Here is a 21,171-nt window from a genome sequence, read left to right as displayed (position 1 = left end):
TGATTTATCTTTTTTGTGTTGAGTTACACATTTATGAAATATTTAGCTTCGTTTTCCTCATGCATTTTCAGAAGTTATTAAGCTTTGATTACATTTAGTGAAAGTATACTGGTTTCACAAGTGGTTTCCATTTTTCTGTGGATTTTYAATTTTTCTTTACAAGCTTGATTATATCAGTAATTTTTTGCTATGTGCAGTGTTGTCTGTACTTCTTTCTTATTTTCATAAATTCCTTCTATTTCTCTCTTTTTTTTTTGTAACACTGCTCAGGTAGTATGTAAAAGATACTAGAAAACCATTGCATCTCATGTGACTTCATCATGGGGAGAGGAGGAAAATGTTACTGTGTTTTTGGGAGTTCTATGCATTCTGTATAGAACCCATTCTGTTGGCTGGGTGTTCTGCCATTGTTATGGTTTGGGGTTTTTTTAGGATGGTTTTTATTTTATTATWTTTTTTTTACACTCCATAATTTATAGGCAGTAGGCAAACTGCATATTTTTCTTCAGAAAATAAAAGCTGCTGAGTGGCAGAGTCTGTCATGCAGTCTGTTGTCTTTGATGGAGTATCTCAGGTCTGTGAGGTGAATTATATCTTATGCATTCTGTAATAAGGACTGCTTTAATGTTAATGTTGATGCAGGAGTCTTTTTGCAACCAGACTTGTTAATCCAAAGAAACATCAAATTAAAAAGCATATTTTTGTACAAGCAATGGTAATGACATAAGTAGTTGTTAACATATCTCAGCACTGATTAAAAAATGAACAGTTGTGTATGTGATTGAAAGGGTCTGTAATTGACAGTTATTGCAGTGTAAAAGATGAACAGCAGGCAGGCTCAAGAGCAACTCAACATAAAGCAGGGAAAGAATCATGCAGAAAATTCTTCTTCAGTACCTGAAGATTATTTGCTGTTTATTGCGCTGAACAAAGTTGCACTGAGGATTATTTTGCTTTATGATTGCTGAGTCACATGTCTTTGCACATGATCCACGTGTACCAATGTTAGCTTGATGACAGAAATGTCACATTGAAATATCAAATATTTTCTTTTAAACAGATTGAGGACTCCAGAGGAAACTGACAGTAAGTTTTTTATTGCTTGTCACTCATTTCAATTGCCATCTGCAAATCTCACTCTGACAATTCTGAAGTACAAAATCCAAAAGGAATTTAATTTATTGTAGTTGAGGACTMTAGTGCCGGTATTATTTCACATGTTCGTAACTAATTTGTACTTTAAAGTGAAAGATTTTTGTAAGAGAACATGTTTTTCTCATAATGACTTCATAATCCYAAAGGGAAATAATCTATTTTTTACTCTAATCTGCTCAGTAGTGTTGTCCTTTCAGCAGYAAGAAACTCTTTAAGATTCTACTGCTTTGATCCCTGACAGTCTAAGGGATTTCCTGAGTTAAACCAGGGTGTATGCCTCATTGTAGMTTGTGATATAAGATTTTTAATATATACTTGACTTTTCAAGTTCCAATTTTGTGTCATTGCTGTTTGTGTTGTTTACCTGAAATTCTGAAAGCTGTGAAGAACTCAATTTATTATGGAATGTCCAGTGAGGAAATTCAACGTTTGGTGAGGAAGGACTTTGCTCCTCAAAAGGGGAGCGTTGGTAACCTTCACTGGTATTTTTTTTAGTCTATCTCTCAGTTTTCCTGGCACAACTCTTAGCTGGACACCTGTCTCCTCTTGAGATCAGCTGTGGCACAGGAAGGAGTTGCTCCTGGTCTCGTCTCCACTCCAGGTGCTGCTCCCTCTGGGCTCATCTGTGCACAAAACACTGCAGTGCTGAAGCACATTGCTGCACTGTTTTGCTTAAAATCCACTTTTCCCCTTGTCAAAAGGCCCCTTTCCATGGACTGCGTTTTTTTGCAACATGCGAAATGCTTCAAAACTAGATGGATMCAGCAAGAAAGAAAACACAAGGGACTTTGAATCACTAGGGGGAGTAAAAATGCTGAGCCTTCCCCGATATCCATAGATGTTTTCATATAAGATCTCTTTCACTAGATAGGGGAGTAAAAGCAAATGGAAAACATCAAGAAGAGAAGTGTTAAATTAAAAATTTTTGATGAACATTGTTTTGATCATCTCATTCTAAAAAAATTAATAGTAGTACAGTATTTGTACATATATATGTATATGTGTATATATATATATATATACACATATATATATTCTGCAATCTGGCATTTTGAAGGATGGTTTTCCACCAGAACAAAATTATTTCATCTAGTTAATGAAAACATGTTCATTAATCTTGGTTGCAGTAAAAATACTTTTTATAAAAAAAAGATTTTTGGATGAAATTTGATTCTCCTAAATATATAGGCACAGAAAATGTTTGTCTGCTCATCTCTTAGCCGCAAGTTAGATGCTGTAGATTAATGGGGCAGTATTATTACAACTTTGGTGYAATAATGTGGTTAATTGAATGCGTAGTGGCTGAGGATGGAGTTSGGAAACTCCTGCCTTTGGGAAGGCATGGAGCATGCTGGGTAGCAAAATGCTTTTGGTATCCCAGRGAGGTGACTGGCTTAACATGTCCTTGAGGTTAATATCACATTTTCTCCACCATTTCCTTGCTAAATAAGTCATCTGGCTCTACTGCTTTGATGACTGGAACTTGCCAATACGTAGTGCATTGCAATGTAATTAAAGCCCATTAGTAATTCTCCTCTTTAGAATGCTGAGCCAGCAATTCTGATTAATCTGTTTTGAGACAAGCTCTGGGATGGAAGGAATTAAAAAAATCCTACATTTGTGTCTGCTATAATAACTAATACAATTATTGTTCAAACATTATTTTAGATACCTTTTCCTGCTTGAAAACATCGCAAGATCTGCATCTTCACTACTCAGGTAAGCAGGAGGCACCAGAATGACAGCTGACAAATTAAAAGAAATTAAAAAGAACATTAGTTCTTCCCTTGCCATCCACTGTGATTTTTGTTTTGAGGAGTTGCACATCTGCTCACTGCTGAAAAGGTTCTGCACTAATTCATGCCGAACACTTCAATGAGAGAATGATTAATCATTTTCTTACTGATAATTGCTTMATTCTGGGAATTTATGGCAAAGCCAGAACAGAAAGTGGGTAATCACTTCCAAAATATCAGTAGAAACCATGAATCCAGGTGAGATTCCTGTGGGGGCAGAAGAGGTGCTCCTTTGTTTATAGCTGTCACTCCCCTTACAGCTCCCAAACCCTCCTTTCTACTTTCTGGGACACTTTTCTTCAGTTAACTGGACCTGTACTACTTAATTACCTATGAACGCTGGAAAATCTGGCAGGGCATAAACACTTTGAATTCTAATTGCCTGCATCCTGCCTTTTCCTGAGCTGAATGCGCCCAGGTTTCCCCGTAAGGCCGGGATGCCAGTTTTTCCAGGAGAAGAATAGAGCAGAGATTGCCAGTAGATGTCACCATTGCCCACGGGACCTGGCCCCATTACAGGCGGGGCTGGGAAAAAACAGGCGTATCCGCAGCCTTCTCAAGTTCAAAATGTACACGGTTTTCACTGGGAATAACACATTTYGGCTTGTAATCAACTGTACAGACGTAATTGCTCCGGCATTGTGGCATTGTTGCAGGGATTGATTTGTTATTTGTCAGGCAYGCTGTTTGAGATGAGTAGGACTTTTTAGCATGGGTGAAAGTGGTTTCCCTTATGAGTCAACAAATGTTTTGTGAGGTTTTCAGTGTAGGTTTTCTTTCCTCAGGAAGATTGGATTAGAATTTAACCAACGAGGCCCAAAAAATGGGCACTAGGTTCGGTTCTGCACCATATATTGCATATGTGTTGTTCTTGCTATCATCTTGAGAAAGCAAATATAATTCTGCCTCTCTGTGCACCCAAAAGAACTAGATCTTCATCCCAAATTTGGTAGCTGGCACAAGCCCATGCTACATGTCTTCTCAAAGTTCTAGAAGAACTGCTGGCAGGGTCTGATGGATGGCACAGTAAATATTTAGCAGCTCCTCTGCTCTCATCCTTCCGGTTATGTACTGATTTCATCATCAAAGCGTGCTCTTAATGCAGCACCAAAGGAAGGCCTTGAGTTTCAGTCCATGCTCCAAAACTGTTTAGACCTAGTAACCAATGCCTGTTGAATTTGGTATAAGTAAAAGAACCTTGAACTGGAGTATGAAGTGCAGATCTTCTCAAATGAGGACCCCAAATCATGGGGTGGATGTGTCATGGATCCCCTTTGCTTTGCCCTTCTGGACTAAATAATCTCTAAATCCTGCTAAAGAAGTAATCTTAGAAGAAGGGTAGATGATGTCCAAATTCCTTAAGTTCCATAAGGTCCAGAGTTTGTCACCTCGGCTTTTCTGATACTCTTCTGAGAAACACAGCTCTGTTGTGGTTCACTCTCTGCTTGGGATGCTGGTTTTGTCTGCAACCATTGAATAGGGAAATTAGACAGTCAGAACTGCAGCATTTGATTTGTCTCTTAGTTCTAGTCTTTCCTTCTTTGTGCTTACTTTACCCCTCTCTCCCCACTCCTGGAAACTCAGTCACTGTTTGTGAGGGCAAATCCATAAATATTTGGTTGACTCTCTGAAGTTGTGAAGGTGCTTGCCTAAGGAATAACTTGCCATTTAGGGAGATATAATAATGCTACTGATGTATTTTGGCAAGGAGCCCGAATGAAGAAACACCACATTGGTCAGGGGAAGTTTGGATTTCCCGTCGGTAAATCTCCTGGAGCTTCTAAGCCTGACAAGACAGACAACTCAGGCAGGTGGGGTCAAGGCATCCCACCAGCACAGTGTGAGTGCTGCTGCACTGGGGGTGCCAGGAGCTCGATGCAGCAGCAGCCTTTGTGAAAAGATGAGAATAAGGGGATAGCAGAAGGTGTGCAACAGGTTTTCCAGAGAGGCTGTTTCTTTGGAAAAAGGAAATTCATGAATAGGAAAAAGAGCAGCAGTCTTTTCTACAGTGCCAGTCTGCCACAACTCTTTAATCCTCTACTGACTAAAATTGTTTCATTATTTATTCACCAAAAGTGTGGGAGGCTTCCTTCTCCAGTTTGCTTTTGCAGACCATTGAATCAATCAAATGGAATTTGTCTGAGTGGAAAAATGGAGTCTAAACATAATCTCATGGCTTCTGGGTATCAAGAAGTGCCTTACTAAAGCGGTTTGCTTCCTGCATTTCCTTCGGGTTGTTTGGGGGATTGGTTTTGGTTGGTTGGTTTTGAAAAATCTGTGTCTTTGTCACCAGTCAGTCTTCACTCATCTCCACTGAGAAGTCGCTCTTTTGGAATGCACATCTCCAGAGTTTTACAGATGTTTACATCTAACCTGCCCCTAAATGGACAAGTGGTACAGCTGAGGCCCGAGGCAGTCATTGTGTTTGGGCTGTGTTTGGTTTCTTAAAAGAGGAAAAGTGAAGAATTTATCTCCATTTCCAAGGGTATATTGACTTCTGAAATGTCTAAAGGAAAGCTGGACTGTCAGCTGTCACTATAAATTAGGTTGAAGTTAATCCTGTGGAAGAGACTGGAGCCTGTTGAAGCTTGTGTAGGAGTAACTGATTGAATTTGGACTCTGGGTTGTTATTGCAGATGTAAACCTTTAATGCTAAGTGAGTTTCTGGTATCTTTTTGTGCTGTTTCTGGCTAGGACAGGGTTAATTATTTGCAGAAGTCATCAGGGGGCCTCGTAGGACCCAGAGGTTGTTCTCTGCCGCCTCAGGTCATTGCCAAGGCTGGGGGAAAGGGGCCTTTTCTGGGGAGGAAGGGTCCCTTCCATGTGGACGTGGTGTGTTCTTGTCTATTGTCAGGGGCTTTCCTTGCCAATGTTCATTTTTTGTACCCTTTGTCATTGGTTGTTACTGCTGTTGTTGTTACTGTTCATTTCCATATCTCATTGCTGTTTCCAGTAAACTTTTCTCATCTCAACCCTTGCTCTGTTGAGCCTCCAGTTCTCCTCTCCAGCCCCAACAGGGGGAAGGACAGAGACAGCAGGACAAGTGAACACATGGTTTGATGAGTTTCAGTGGAAACACTAAATTGGGAGCACTAAATTGGGGAACACAATTCCTAAAACAAAAAAGTGTGCAAAGGGGGTTGCTGTGTGGTAAAAGGGGCAGTGATCAGATGTGACCCAGTATCACACTGCTGCCTCCTCCCTGGATTTGTAATTACAGTCAAGTGCTGCCAAGTGTTTTTGAAACTCAGCCAGCTTGTTTGCTCAGTCTAGCAGTGAAATCTGTGTTCTTTGCAGCTGTTGAAAGAAACAACTTAATGAGACTTGCTCAGACCATACCATTCACACCAGTCCAGCTCTTTGGTGAGTACCAATTCATTTTTTATTTGTTTTGCTTTATAAATCGTTGCTGCATTATCTTGTAAAGACCATGTTTGAGAAATTTCCTTGGATTTATTTCCACAATTATTCTTTTCTGAAAGAGACAAWACGAGATAGAATTGTAGTTGTGCAGTAGTTTAGGGGCTTTTGGAGGTCATCTTGTCCAGCTCCCTCAGTGGTCAATTCATATTGGATTGCTGAGGCCTTGTCCAATTGCATTTTGATTTTGTCTGTAAATGGAGATTCCTCATTTTCGTTGGGCAGCCATGTTTGATTGATTTGTTTGTGAATCTAGTGTGTGGAACAYGGATATTCCATGTATAGTGAATACAGGGAAACCTCTGTATTTGTTGGGGTTTCCCCTGCTGTAGCTTATATCTGTCAGCCTTCACATGACTGCTGTTGACCGCAGAAATGAGTCTAACTCCATCTTTTATGTATCTATCATTAAGATAGATGAAGACAGCCAAAAGTTTCCCCCTAACCTTCATCACCTCATTCTCTTTGTTTCTCTTTCACACACACAGACCGAAACACAGGCACACATGTAAATCTCTGTGTAGGATGTACCATCAAGATGAAAACTGAATAGTGATTTAAACAACAATCTTCCTGTACCTGGCACAGAAAACTTTGAGTGTCTTTAGTGCCAAGGAAAATGTGCTGTAAATGAAGAGTGGTGGGGAATAATCCACAAATTGTTGGGAKGGGTTCTGAAATCAGTGTGCAGTATTGGCTTATAGCAGCAGAAGCTCTGCCTCTAGGCTCGATATCTGGGTGTTGCCTTCTCAATGGGCAGAATGTTTTGTTTCACAGCAGCTAATAGCTGGTATTTGCAGCACCATGGGATTTCTTGTGACCTGATTGCTGTAGATAATTAATACAGCTATGGGCATATTGAGCATTCTAATCTTCAAAGCTCCCAAGAGATCCTTTCTAGGTATTAAACTGTCAAAAGATAATAAAATGAAGATTTAATGTAAGATCTAAAACTGTGTCTAGTTATACTATCTTTATTCAAGTGAGTGTATTTTGTGTAATTCCCTGACATGTCCAGTTGTTTTATTTTAAATTAAAATGAGCATAAATTGCTGCATACAACAGCATCTGCATATTTGCTAATTGGTAAAAAGCAACCTCAAGAGTGGGAAGGAAATCTGCTTGTCTGAATCCAGTTTGTGATCGCTTATGACASTCTTTGCCATTGTGGCAATATAGTTACCTTATTACACTGGCCAGTAATTCTTATGAATTAATGTTACAAATAATGTGAGTTGCAGTAAGAAAAGCCAGATTTAAAAAATCAGTCCACTTTTCTGTAGTTTACAAATGGTGGTAACAGAAAAGTGTTGTTGATTCTTCTACAAGAGAGGAAAGCTGCTACAACTCTACAGGAGGATACAGAGAGCAACTGAGTCAAAGCTTGCTAGGTTCTACTAGCAGGAGCARAACAACTTAAACATTTCATCATTGCAAATAACATTGGAATTTCTAGAAAAAAAAATCTAATATTAGTTTAAAATACCAAAACTCTAAGTGTCCTGATAATTTGCTTTAGCTTGTTCTCCTAGAAATGTCCTTTTCAATCTAATTTCCCTGGCTTATCATGTCACAGCCAAATCRCCAGTTTTGAAACAGCTCAGCTCTCTGTCTGCAGCAAAAGGTGGCACTCTTGACTACTGTCAATCTTGTACCAACTACAAAATTAAATRCCTTTAACCTTATAGTAAAAAACTGTTACAAAGTGTTTCCTGAATATTATGATTTCCCCCCTACGTTTATTTTTAGCCATCATTTTAACTATTCTTTTTAAATTAATATTTGAATTCAGATGCTCTGCTCCTGCAGGTTTGATTATGTCTTTGTTGTTTTTTGGGATTTACTTTGTGAAACACGAAGTTAAAAAGAAAATATTGCGAGTATTCCATAGATGATGATTAACTTCAGTTTTATCAAAAATTCCCTTTCCACATAAGCACATAAAGAGAGGGAATTACACTCAAGATATTTAGAGTTCATACCCTGGAGATTAAAATGGTAACCTTTTAAAAATATTTACTTTTAAATGAGTGCTTTAGACTAGGATATCAGCGAGTTTTGTTTGTGTGGAAGTGTTCAGGAGGTCTTAAATTCATCTTTGTTCAGAGCCTTAACACATGCTCTTTGGACTCCTTATTATCATAATAGGAAAACAACTGTACCAAGTAGTGTAAGTTTGGCTGGGGAAGTTTTCAGGCAGATGAACTGTTATGATAAAAGGGGTCTTCTTTAAAAAAGTGTGGCTTGGAAAGATGTGTAAAGTGGTATATTATTTAAAGACACCARATTAAAATGCTGTTCTCTCCTGTTTCTGCAAACATGATTTTGCTAACCAAACTTCCTTCTGTTTAAGCTGGAGAGGAAGTGACAGTCTATCAGCTAGAAGAAAGCTCTCCCATGACTCTTGATAAGAGCATGTCTTCCTGGTCCCAGTGTGGCACGACTGCAATGATCCAAGTCTTGTCGCAGGAGGAGATGGATGGGGGCCTGCGGAGGGCCATGAAGGTCATTTGTACTTGGTCTGAGAGTGATGTGTTAAAGTTGGGACAAGTGTTCATCGTGAAGTCATTCCTGCCAGAGGTGGTTCAAACCTGGCAAAAGATCTTTCACCATGGCACAGTGTTACATCTCTGTCTGAGGGTGAGTTCAGACCTGAAGGCACTCTGATTGGCCTGGGGTGATGTTATACTGCTTACTTGTTAGCATCTTCAACAAGGCTGACACGTGGCTTGGTGTTATCCTTCAGAAAGAAAAATGGTTTTGAGAAATATGTGATTTCCCAAATGGATAATCGGGGGTGTGTGCACATGTTTGCTTGGTTTTTTAACTTCATGGAAATGGTGCTTATAACATTATCTTTTTTTTTTTTTTTTTTTTTTTTTTTTCAGGAGATTCAACAGCAAAGGGTAGCCCAGAAGTTAATCTATACCTTCAACCAAGTGAAGCCTCATACTATTCCCTATACTCCAAGGTAAATTTTCAGTGCCTTTAAGTAGTAGGTGAAAGAAGTTTCTTTTTTATTGCCTTCTTTTCCATTGTGGGTTGCAACGATAATGCATTGCTAATAATAATAATGTCTAAGGACAGTTAATGAACTTGTAAGAGGAAARGTAGGCAGCTCTGAAGTTTGTTTTTATAGCTACATGTGGTGGCAAAGTAAACATTCTGCTCCTTAGACTTAAGCAAGGTTTGCCTTTCATACAGTTAACATAGAGCAGTTAGTTGTAGCTCATTKTTACAGTGGGCTCGTGTAAATCAGATTATGTTGTTTGTTCATAAACTATGCTTTCTGATCAGGTACTTTGTTTTGAGAGTTACCATACCAATAAAGWCTTTGTTCTCTCTACCATATGGTACCTACTGTGGTTCAAAATGCTCCACCTAAAAGATGACCTCCTTTTTGGTATACTTGCTCTGCATCTTGCCTTTTGCTGACTGTGATGATGCTAATGGCCTTGCCAGCTCCTGATACACWGAATTTGTATCTGCAGGTTCCTGGAAGTTTTCCTTATCTACTGCCATTCAGCAAASCAGTGGCTGACCATCGAGAAGTACATGACTGGTGAATTTCGGAAATACAACAACAACAACGGAGATGAGATCACTCCCATCAGCTTGCTGGAAGAGCTGATGCTGGCCTTCTCCCACTGGACCTAYGTCTACACCCGTGGGGAGCTCCTGGTCCTGGATTTGCAAGGTGACTGCCAGCATAGGACTGCTGTTTGAAACCAGATGAAAAGCAATTACCTCAAAAGAGAGTTTAGTACTGAGGAATGGGCCAAATTCTCACCTACGTGAGAAAGTGCAAAGCTCAAGAAACCTCTGGATTTCTGCCATGTGATCCCAATAAACAAGAAACCATTGAAACTGTCGAGATTAATGTAGGTGGAATGGGAAATAGTATTGTTTCAAATGCCTCCAGGCTGAAGGACTAAAAGAGCAGTTAGATAAACTGCAGGAACAYTTCATCCAGCTCCAACAAAGCCACTCCATGGTCAAAGTATTTTTATTTTTCATAACATATATAAATAATGCAAAGATTCAAGTGAACTCATGTATATATGCACATTTAATGTGCATGTAAATCTGTCAAAAGAGTGTGAACTGCTATCTGCATGTTTTTTTATTGTTCATATTATTAAATCTGTATGCAGTTTAAGTAAATTGTAAGCCTGAATGCTATTCACAAAGTCTGGTGASTCCTTCAAAGAACATGTGATCATTTTACTGTACATATGTAAGTGGGAAGGTGGCATATTTTGAGGRGATGAAACAGTTGACAATGTTCAGATGAACATCACCCATCAAACAGTATAAACACTTTTGCTTTTCATTTCTGTCAAGGGAAAAGTCTATGAGTAGCCAGAGACTTAACATATTTACATTTTACAGCATCCAGAAGCTGTAAATTACAAAAACACATACTTATTATGCAAAATAAGCTATAATTCCATCCTTGCCTTGACTGGCTTTAGCTGCACATAAAAAAAGGGAACAGAAAGARTGTCTCTTTGCCATTGCCTATTAGAATTTCTATGACATTTGTTTGGGATTATTATACAGCTCTCACAGTTCAAGAACAACTGTGTTGGCTCAAAAATGGAGAATGTAAACATCTATGTAAACCTCAGGTTTGATCTCAAATAAACTGAGATCAGCTCTAGTCTTGGCCTTGTGTTTATCTTTAATGCTCTAGTGTGGAACTGAGGAAAAACGCAAAGACTGCTCCCCATGGAGTTCTGCTAGGATGAATCTACATCACAATTTACTATCAGGGCCATCTCCACATACACACATATTTATACACCACATTTTGCCTAATTTACATCAACTGAAATGGCCTACATTGCAGAATGTTGCCATTTGGGGATATTTCAGTCACATTATGCTGTTTCGAGRCTATTTATTTTGTTGCCATGTTGAAATAAAAAATAATTGAATATCACATGATCATATTTTTTATTAGGGTAAAAGCACAGCAACTTCATCAGATATTAGAAAAGGTGGTATAATTTGGTGAAAACTGCAACATAGGTATCAGCATTCGGTTACCAAAATGTAATTATTTATTTAATATGCTTCCTTGGCCACCCAAATGGACAAAGGGATAATAGGGCCAAATATTTGCACGTGATTAAGTTTTGGCTTCTTATGTGTCTTACCTTGAACAGAATGTGTGTCCGAAAATGGGTCTACTGATATTTGTAAGATTCATATCTGATTAGTAGCTTTACTCCAAGTAAAATAACAGTATTTTGGTTGGTCATATTTTTTTTAATTGGTTGAGCTTCAATATAATATTTATTGCATTTGCATATACCTTCCATCTACATRTAAATAAGCCACAAAGAAACTGAAGTCAGAATAGTAATAAGAGCTATACTGCCAATATTTAACAGATTTTTATACTCATAACATTTTCATTCTAGCACATAACCACTGTAACTATGCCACTTTAGAATGTACCAAGAAAATGATTAATTATCTATTTTGTTAAGTATTAGCTTATGAAATCATGACTACCTTCCTTTGTAACTCACACAATGCTTATTTGTTGCAGGTGTTGGGGAAAACCTTACAGATCCATCTGTGATTAAACCTGAAGACAAAAAGTAGGTTTCTTTATGTTTAAATTATCACTCATTTCAGACATTCTGCCAGCACTCTGTATTTTTAGGATTTTTTTTGAATGTTTTGTGGGGTAGGTTTGATAATTCTTCCACATGGGATTTGGGTTAAATGAAAGTGTGGTGCCAGTGGAGGGAGAGGTTACATCCTCTCCCGTGTTTTGGAGGATTCCAGGTGTCCCAGTTCTCAACATGTGGTGGGAGGTGTGTGAAAGGTGGGGAGAGTCTGCGCTGGTGTGCTGGGAGCAGTCTCTTCACAAAGTTGTACCAAAGGATGTGGATGTGGCAGCCTAGTTTCCCTGATTGTTTCATGGAGCATGTGGGACCACAATGGCTTAAGAGGTTGAAGAGAGGGCCTCTGGCTCTTTAACCTCTCTGAGAGGTTTTCTGTTGCATTTAAGCATGCAGATGATACAGGCCCAGAGATGTGATAGGGAGATGGTAAATAATGAGTGGAAACTTACAAAAACTGGACAGACTAAACACACWGAAATAGCAGTCTGCCTTTGAATCAAATTTCAGAATCAGAACCATGGCTGTTCTCCCATTCTGGGACCTTGCTGTTGGATGGGATTTCCTGTAGCAAGAGCAGAARCAGTGGTGTTGAGGGCTGCTCTCCTACAAGGTGTTCTTCCTAAACCCACATATCTCTCCAGATCTGCCCTGGCATCCCTGCCCCTGCCCTGTCTGGTGCTCACCTTGGCTGTCCCTTGCTCAGCTCATGTCATTTGATGGAAGTGTCATGTTTGCAAGGGAGGAAGGTACAAGTGTGAATAGTCTAATGTAATACAAAGGGAAATTAACTGTAGAAATAACAGATGACTTGCTTGCAACTCAGAAAAAGTTAATTTTGTAAGCAAGTTCTTAGTTCTAGGACCATTATTAATATTTGACAAAGTAAGTAATAAATAACTGCATTAATGTTTAATTATGACTGTAGGTGTATTGGCCATGTAGTATTTATTCTGGAAACAACAAAGACATGAGAGCAAAAATGTGCTGAGCACTTCACGGTGACAAAGTCTTTGCCCTAAGTAGGCAACAGGTTCATGACAGAAGCAGATAKCTCAAGTTAGAGATGCAGAGTGGTCAGTCATGTAGCTGTTCACTAGATTTTAGCAAATATTTTTAAGGTGCAGATTGGTACAGATACATAAAATTCTGATTAACTATTGCTCAAGGAGATTTTTTGTATCAGTGGTAGCATAAACTGTAAGAGTTATTGTTGTAAAGAGTGGACAGGCACTGACCAAAGTAGCTCACACAGCAACTCAKCTCACCCACTTTAAAACAGGGATAATATTTATCTACATTATTTTGAAGTTTATTTTTATGAATGTCCTTCTGTATTGTTTTTGGCATTAAATAATTTTGTCGTGAYTAATGAAATTTGATTATACATTTTTCTGTGCTGCATATTGTTGTGACTAGGGTTCTGCTAGCTTTTGTCTTTCTGGTTTTAATTGAGGTGGAAATAAATCCTTGCTAGCTCTGGTTTGTTCTCACATGCCCACCATCAAAACTGGAACCAAACTACTTGCTTGACGGAAATGAGCGGTGGCTGCAGCAGAAGCTTGCAGATAATGGCCTATGTCATCAAAATGTCACTGTGCCCARATTTCCTTTGAGCAGTTTAGTAAGAACTGCTGGCTCTGTCCTGACTCCCTTTAAGAGAAAAAGAAAAGTAGTGTGGGGTGCRTGTAGGCTAATATTTTACTGGAACTGACAGTTTTCTTGTCCCATATCTAAGAAATTTGTAATGTATATTAACCTTTGATTGTCTTGATAAGAAGGGCTAACTCTGATTTAAAAAAAAAAGTCATAATCTTCCTCTGCTCACTGTAATTCCTTTAGTTTAGATTCATTGATTTTTTAAGAATATTTCTTTTAGGTCTGGAAAGATGGTATTTGGACCMGCAAACCTAGGAGAAGATGCAATAAGAAACTTCATTGCAAAGCATCGTTGTAATTCTTGCTGCAGAAAGCTGAAACTTCCTGGTATGCAAAGTAAAGATTAATTTTTAATCCATGCATAACTTTCTAAGTGCAACAAAGTAAAGGCCTAGGTGTGCTACAAAGACAATAAATAAAATACCATTGATCTAATAGATTCTGGTAGGCATAGTCTTTCTGTGTAAAGGCAGATATGAGGATACTGCTCTTTTGCCTACCATCCATGTAAGGATGGGAGCTCATTGCCCTGATGTTGGCATTCAGCATGAAAACTTCTTCCCAAGGGATTGTTTCCCTTTCTTTGATAAAYGGTATCTAGTTTTTCCAGGATCATCACTACAGATAGCATCTCCAATCGTTTTTAGAATAAGAAAGCRTAAGAATAGAAAATTTGCAATGCATTAACTGGGGGAAAATTCACTGGAGGTTTCCTGGTCCTGTTTATGCTTACTTGGATTGCCTATTGTTTGTGTTATATTTGGTAGAATGTGCTTCTGTTTGATGTGTGGCAGATTTGAAGGACTGAAAGCCAAAATAGATTGCTTTCTGGGTGGCTTTTCAGCTACCATTTTTTCTTCAKTAGAGAAAGCTCCTTCCCTTCATTGCCTACATAGAGTAATAATTGCTGCTTGATTCTGAAACTTCAGTCTTACTGGGTTTGATTATTTTTGTCTGCRGCAGCTGGAGATAGTAGAGGGGAAAATCAGGGACGGTTCATTCCTAWGGGCTCACACCACTGAGTCCCCCAACCTCCAAGGGCTCCCAACCTCCTTGTTCCAGATTTTCTTCCTCCTGGAAACATCAGACAAACTGCCATCAGTTATTGGGTTGAACACTGCTCGAGATGTTTGTTCTTTACAACATTTACTTGGCTGCATTGTTGAATTTTTCTTGCCACAGATTTGAGAAGAAGCGATTACACATTGGAAACTGTCGGTCCAGCTTTCAAAATAGAGATGGAAACGAGCTCCAGAGAAGCTGATGATACTGATGAGCCTTCGGAGTGTGATACACAGCTGTGAAGCAGAGAGCCCATGTGTTTGCAGGCATGAAAGCCTGCCCCTTATCACTGCCAAGGGTCTGCTCAAAATTCCTAAGTACAGGTGATGGAGTGCAGCACCCATCTGCCCTTGCCTAGACCCTATAGACAAGGAATGAAAAAAWTTAGCTTTATATACTCCCCTTCCTTGCTCTTGTTCAGATCAATGAATTGCCAGGAGCAGGTCACCCCTTAGCTGGATGAACTGACCCATCAGTGCCTTTTCTTTTTTTTTTTTAATGTGGATCATGGTTCCAAACTGCTTTATTTCCAAGTGATAGTAATTTTTGTTTCTTTCTGCTCTTTAGTAAGTAAATGAATGTATGCACATGTGCCAATCATTCATTTTCAGTCAGAGCCCACTCAGCCCAGTGCTCACTTTTTCTTGGGCATAGAAGGCTCTCCAGAAGCCTCTCTACTTTTTCTTTATTATTGATTTTGGTGCAGAGACAAACTAAGAATGTATGAGTRATAAATTTGTGATTTAAATAATAGTCATGACAGATTGAAAAAATTTCTAGGAACTTCTCCTTGAATCCTTTTCATGTATGAAAAAAATTGTACAGTAAGGCAGCAGATTATTGGACACACAAGCATAAATTTTTCTCATTTTGAGTTGATAAAGTTGATTATTCTGTGGTCTTTAACACAAACAAAGAACATCATTGGACTTTTAGGACTTGCCTTTCTTTATAATATTTTAGATTCTGAATGCTTTAAAGTTGAAATTGGAAGAAAGATTTTAGAAAAGAATAGTATAAGTATATTCCATTTGGTATTTAACTTGTCGATGTCAGGCTGAACATAGAACTGTTGTCTAACAATGGTGCAATCACATTTTGCAGCATCCACATTTGTTTGTACTGATGCTCTCTGATTACAGCTGAAGTTCAGAGAACAGAAAAATCAATCTATCTGTGCAATATAATTTTTGTAAATATTGAAAACAAGTTCAGCAGAAATATTTCTAACAAAACTTGTATTACAGATCACACTAAGCTTTTAAACTTCTTTATACCTTGGTTGACTAAAAAAACCCTAATGTTCAAATGTCAGTCATTAGAAAATGTTATACTTGAATAGAAAACAAAATTGTATTTCCGTTACAGCTGATAGTAAATGTTAATGTGTAAGGGGGCTTCTTATTATGATCTGTGATTAATTTGGTACATTTAGTAAGTGTCTACATATACATATAGGATTTGGAAGTTACATGTTACCAGTTTTTATATTGATTATGATACYGATGTGGAAGTAATCAGCATTGTAAACAGTCATTGAAGCAATCATCTACACAATTTTTAGCTGGGATATTTTCAGTTTCTGAGAGCATTCAGAAGAGGTTCCTCTTGGGTTTTTCATTCTTAAAAAACAATTTTTATAGAACCCCCCCCCCCCATTTTTTCTTATTATACTTTTCCAAATACATAATTTGCTTTGACTTTTTTTTTTGGGAGCAAGTCAATATATCAGGAAACTTAGCTTGTCTGTGAAAGAGAGTTTAATTGCATCTCTGCAGACTGAAGATGAATTTTGGTCCATTTGTCTGCAAGGTAGTTACTTTGCTTCCTGTGTTTATCATTTTAAAATCTGACTTTAGGGAGACATGTGCTTACATGAATACATATACACTTTAAAGAAGACCTTGCCCTAAAGAATCTCTAACTATTAGTATGCCCTTAAATTCTGTTAAGTCAAATGACACACTAATATGTCTTTAAAATCGAAGACAATGTAACTCCTGCCCTGATGGTATTGTTCTCCTCAAATGTTGCCATAAATCCAGAACACACTTATATATTATGCACAAATAATAAACTCTACACCAGGCTGGGCCTTTCATTTCCTTACAAGTTTTGAAGATATGCACAAACCATATTTTCTTGACAAYGGTCCTGTTCCCTGCAGGAGTGGGTGGCTCCTGCATTTGTAGCAATACTTGTGAGAATTCTCACAATGTGCAGCTAGCTCAGTGTAGATTCATCTCATTCCTTCTTGTCAGTATCTGTCAAGGCACATACTACTTTCCACTGAAACTGGGGATCCTTGCAAGATACTAGTGTGTGTTAACATGTAGTTTATTTAATATGGTAGCTATTTAATTTTGTTCAGCATGGCGTATTAAGTGGATGAGACAAGAAAAGGAGGCATTTCAAATTGTTTCATTGTATATTTTTGTCCTTTATATTTTCCTGTGCGTGGAGATACTAAGTCAAAAACATCCAGTAATTCTGCTGGCTGATAAATTATGTCTCACTTTCTTACTGCATTTTCTGGGAGGGCTGATTCACATTTCACCAAACTGTAAATTTCAGTATTTGGTTAAAAATCTTTCTCCCCTCCTTTTTGAAAATTCAGTAATAAATTAGAATGAAAATAACTTGAATTTTTTTTAAATTTCTTTTGACTTCTTGATGTCTTTCTTACTACAAATTCTGTGCATTCTTTGAATTGTCTTTTGATTTCTAAATGCTGACCACAGCTAGTGTGGAAGAGGAAATCTTGTATGTCAAACCAAACCATAGGGTTTTCTGATTATTACCTTCAACACTTTTTTATGCTGAAAAGCATGTATGGGGATTTCTTTTATATTTCTGGTAGGTTCTGGAAAAAAAATACCTGTTTACTTTGTTCAAGTAAGTCAGAGAGTAAAGTTTTGAAAGAACAAAACAAAAAACCCACCAGAGTGTTTATAAGCTCACATTTTAATATGAATTTAAAAGAAGATTACTAAGCAATTCAGTTGGGATTATCCACAGCAAAATGTTTTTTGGCACCTGCTTCACTGGAGATGTAGCTTGAACATATGAAAAATATGCACAAATTATAAACCTCATACTCAGGGTGGCTTTTCTTTTTTCTTTTATTCATAGTGTGGTGTATATGGGGTTATTCATTGRGTTCTATTGTTATAAAATCAAAAGGGATATTGCACATGTATTTTCTAGAAATGGATTTGTATTTGTTGTAGTTTTGTCAATCTATTTCATAGATTTTCAGAATAAAGAAACACTTTCACAATGTGTCTGTTCTTGATAGGTGCAAAATGAAATAACATGTTTCTGAGCACTAAGGGAAAAAAGTGAAAGCAACATGCAGAGAATAATGCAGTTATTTTTGTTTTTAATCTCAAAGTAATAAACACCTGTTCTACATTTATCATGTGGTTTCCAGCTCCTCTTTTGTTTATTTCTGTAGTAGCATTAGTTTCTGTTCTTGTAGTCAATATACTTACAGCAAGAATACTTCTACACCTATCTCATGAGTCAAAATTTATTTATAGAAGAAGAAAGTACATAATTTATTTACTTACTATTTATTATATATAAATATAATTTATTCAGTAAAGTCTGGATTTTTTTTTTTTCATTGAGATGCAAGCTCAATTCTGAGATAACTTGGTATTTAGCAAATCAAATCACTGCTGCAGATTTTAGAATAATTAATACTATTGCCTTAATATGACAGTCTTACTTTTTACTGTAATTTTAGTTCTAATAAACAGTTCAGTGAAAACTGTTTACACTAGCCACTAGTGTAAACAAGGAGCTGACATCAATGCACTCCATTGACTTCATTGTCAAATCTGCTACCTCTTATATCTATTTTCTGTTATTAGGAGGCTGATGCCTCCTAATAGTCACTTTTTGCTGAAAAATTKTTCCCAGAGATTGACATGGGCCTTCTCATCAATTGTGGTCACACCAGAATAGTCAGTGCTTACCTTATTGCTGCATCATTTGCAAGATTTGTTACGCTTTTCAGCTTTTCTTTGCTGTCTTTGTCACATTCTGACTTATTCTGGAAGACAGCTTGATTTCCCAGTTTATGGTAACTGCTGCTGYGGGAGAAAAATTTCAAACTAAAACTAAATAAAAAATATTGTCCTCTTTGGCATTGAGGAGTGTGTAAACAGTTATAGTGCTCTGTCCACTTCCATCCCAGGCATTGGTTCGGTGTGCAGAAGAGAAAACAGACCAGTGTTTTAAAATATCCTGGGTCCATTTAGATCTTAATATTCAGTTTGGATAAAGCATTTAAGGCTCAAGAAGAAAAATGAGAGAAAAGTTTCTAAGGAAAGAAGTGACTTTGTTGCCTAAAGAAGTCTGAGTATGTTCTTAGTGTCAAAGATTTAGGTAAATGGCTGAAACCTTCAATTTCTCAGGTTGTYATTGAAAATAAAATTATCTAGCTTTGACACTTTGCAGGTAGTCCAACCTACGCAAGGCTGGCAGAATGGAGGASATGAAAGAAGAGAGAGACAAGGAAGAGGGGGGAGGCTGAAGCACAGAGAGCAGACTCTGACTTCTGAGCCTTTCTCCTGCTTTTTTTCCTGACTGAACTCTTGTCCCACAGAGATACTGCCCATGCCATCCTGTTTCTGCAGTCTGTAGCAGGAGGCAGCAATGGGTACAAAACATTTATACAGGGCACTCATGTGGGCTGGTGTCTCATCTGATGATGAAAAGAGAGAAGCTTCTCCTCAGAGCACCCCTCCTATGCAACCTGAAGTGTTTTGTGACCTCTGAAAATGTCTGAACAGGAAATGGGTCAGCAGCTGGTCAAGGAGATGTCCAYGGTGGTCAGCTGGGAATGGCCACGTATTCCTCCTGTTCTACTAAATGGATACAAGGCTGTCCTCAAGTGACCGTTAGGAAGTGTGGTCTGGATTAACTTCAGGTGACCTCTGGATTAAAGGAGCCCAGGCTGACCCTCAGTGATTACTTGGTGTAGCTAATTGGAATTAAGGTTGGTATCAGATGACAAATCCGTGGGTTAATTTATTCTGAATAGAACTTCAAAAAACTTATTGAATGAAAACAAGCACCAGTGTGACCCTGGGCAATTTACTGGGTGTAAAGCTGACCCCAGGCACTGACCCTAGCTGACCCCAAGCAGATCACTGGCTATCCTGCTGTCCCAAGGTGACCCCCACTCCTGTTATCTAATTTGCTAGCATGCTGACTCAGACCAGCCTTGGGGCTCAAAAAYGAAGCCAACTGGACCTGGAGTGACTCCCACAAATTATTTAAACTCATGTTTATTGAACTGGCCTGTGCCACAACCATGAGGGTTGAACTCAGATCACCCTGCAGTGAGAGTTGCATCTCAGATTGAACTCAGATGACCTCAGACAGGAGTCAAGGACTGTGATTGACCTCTTGGCACCAAATGAGGGGCAGGTTGACATCAAATGACAAGCCAAACAATTAACTGGATCTCAGGTTTACCCTAAATGACTTCTGGGCACTGAACAAAGGCAGCACTGACCTCAGATGAATCCTAACAGTCTCTGGTTGACCTAAAATGAACCCTGACTGCTTAACTGGACACCAAACAGACTTTTAAATATTTGCTCCTCTCCAAAGGAGAAGAGTGGCAACTTTAAAGGACTTCTGTGGAGGTCAAATGTACGTCGGGTTCACCTCAGACAATCCTAGGCTCCAAACAAGAGCCTGGCCAACCTCAAAGAACACCTTGCACACACCTGGGCCTCAGGATGATGCCACACAAGCCCTATGTGACAGGTTAGCTGACCCTCAGGTTCACCTACAGCAGTTTTCAGCCCTCCAGCTGATCTCAAATGGCCTTCCTGAGAAGTAATGGTGACCTCCAGTGATCACAGGCCAGTTAATTAATTCTCATTTGCTCAGTGACCCTGAGCAGTTACTTGTRTCTCATGTTCATCTTAAATGATATTTAGAGCTCTAACTGTTACTAAAAGTTGATTTTAAATTACCTTTTAGGTGGAAGTAGGGGCTGATAATTGGCCTAGAGTGACCTCCTGTTAGAAGTTAAAGAGCACAGTTACCTGTCTCAAACACTGTTAAGGCCACACAAAGGGTGAATTTGTGACAGGAAGGGGCTACTTCCAGGACTGGCAGAAGTAAGAAGCACATCCTGGTTAACACATCCAGACAAATTTTCCTCACAGTGACAGACTGTGTGAACAAAACCCAACTGCTCATATGCATATCGCTGACCAAATAAAGATCACCCCAAGTAATGGGACAGGTGGCATCTGCAACCACCAGCACAGGTCCCCAAATTTGCCYCTGTGGGTACTGGAACTTGGGCTGCATAAAGGTGCTACTGCCRTCTGCGTGTTAGGACTAGRGAGAGGTTAACAAAGCTTAGGAAGAAGGATGTATCAGTGATAGTGGGTACAAAAAATACAGAA

The 21,171-nt window shown here is 38.6% G+C and overlaps 2 protein-coding genes across 3 annotated transcripts in view; both read left to right on the top strand.

Annotated features, from left to right (window-relative positions):
* LOC130577362 (transient receptor potential cation channel subfamily M member 6-like) overlaps positions 1–2,162 on the top strand; it is a 74,251-nt gene extending 72,089 nt beyond the window's left edge. The window contains exon 33 of the mRNA XM_057372652.1: positions 1,061–2,162. Coding sequence (XP_057228635.1) covers positions 1,061–1,187 — 127 coding nt within the window. The 3' untranslated portion in view covers positions 1,188–2,162. The remainder of the gene's footprint in view (positions 1–1,060) is intronic.
* On the top strand, positions 400–18,277 carry LOC130577380 (transient receptor potential cation channel subfamily M member 6-like). Of its 2 annotated transcripts, XM_057372687.1 has the most exons (9): positions 400–1,086; positions 2,824–2,874; positions 6,249–6,314; positions 8,725–9,011; positions 9,260–9,342; positions 9,863–10,068; positions 11,932–11,983; positions 13,890–13,996; positions 14,852–18,277. In XM_057372687.1, the coding sequence occupies exons 3-9, from the start codon at positions 6,269–6,271 to the stop codon at positions 14,971–14,973; spliced, it is 903 nt and encodes a 300-aa protein (XP_057228670.1). In that variant the 5' UTR covers positions 400–1,086; positions 2,824–2,874; positions 6,249–6,268; the 3' UTR covers positions 14,974–18,277. The 2 variants fall into 2 exon arrangements, with proteins under 2 accessions (XP_057228670.1, XP_057228662.1); XM_057372679.1 differs by lacking the exon at positions 400–1,086 and having other exon boundaries at positions 2,183–2,874.
* Positions 18,278–21,171: the final 2,894 nt, after the last annotated feature.

The sequence above is a fragment of the Malurus melanocephalus genome, unplaced genomic scaffold (assembly GCF_030028575.1).
Source record: "Malurus melanocephalus ecotype Western Australia unplaced genomic scaffold, MMel_1.1 scaffold_7, whole genome shotgun sequence".
Classification (NCBI taxonomy): domain Eukaryota; kingdom Metazoa; phylum Chordata; class Aves; order Passeriformes; family Maluridae; genus Malurus; species Malurus melanocephalus.
This window is presented reverse-complemented; position numbering and strand designations above follow the sequence as displayed.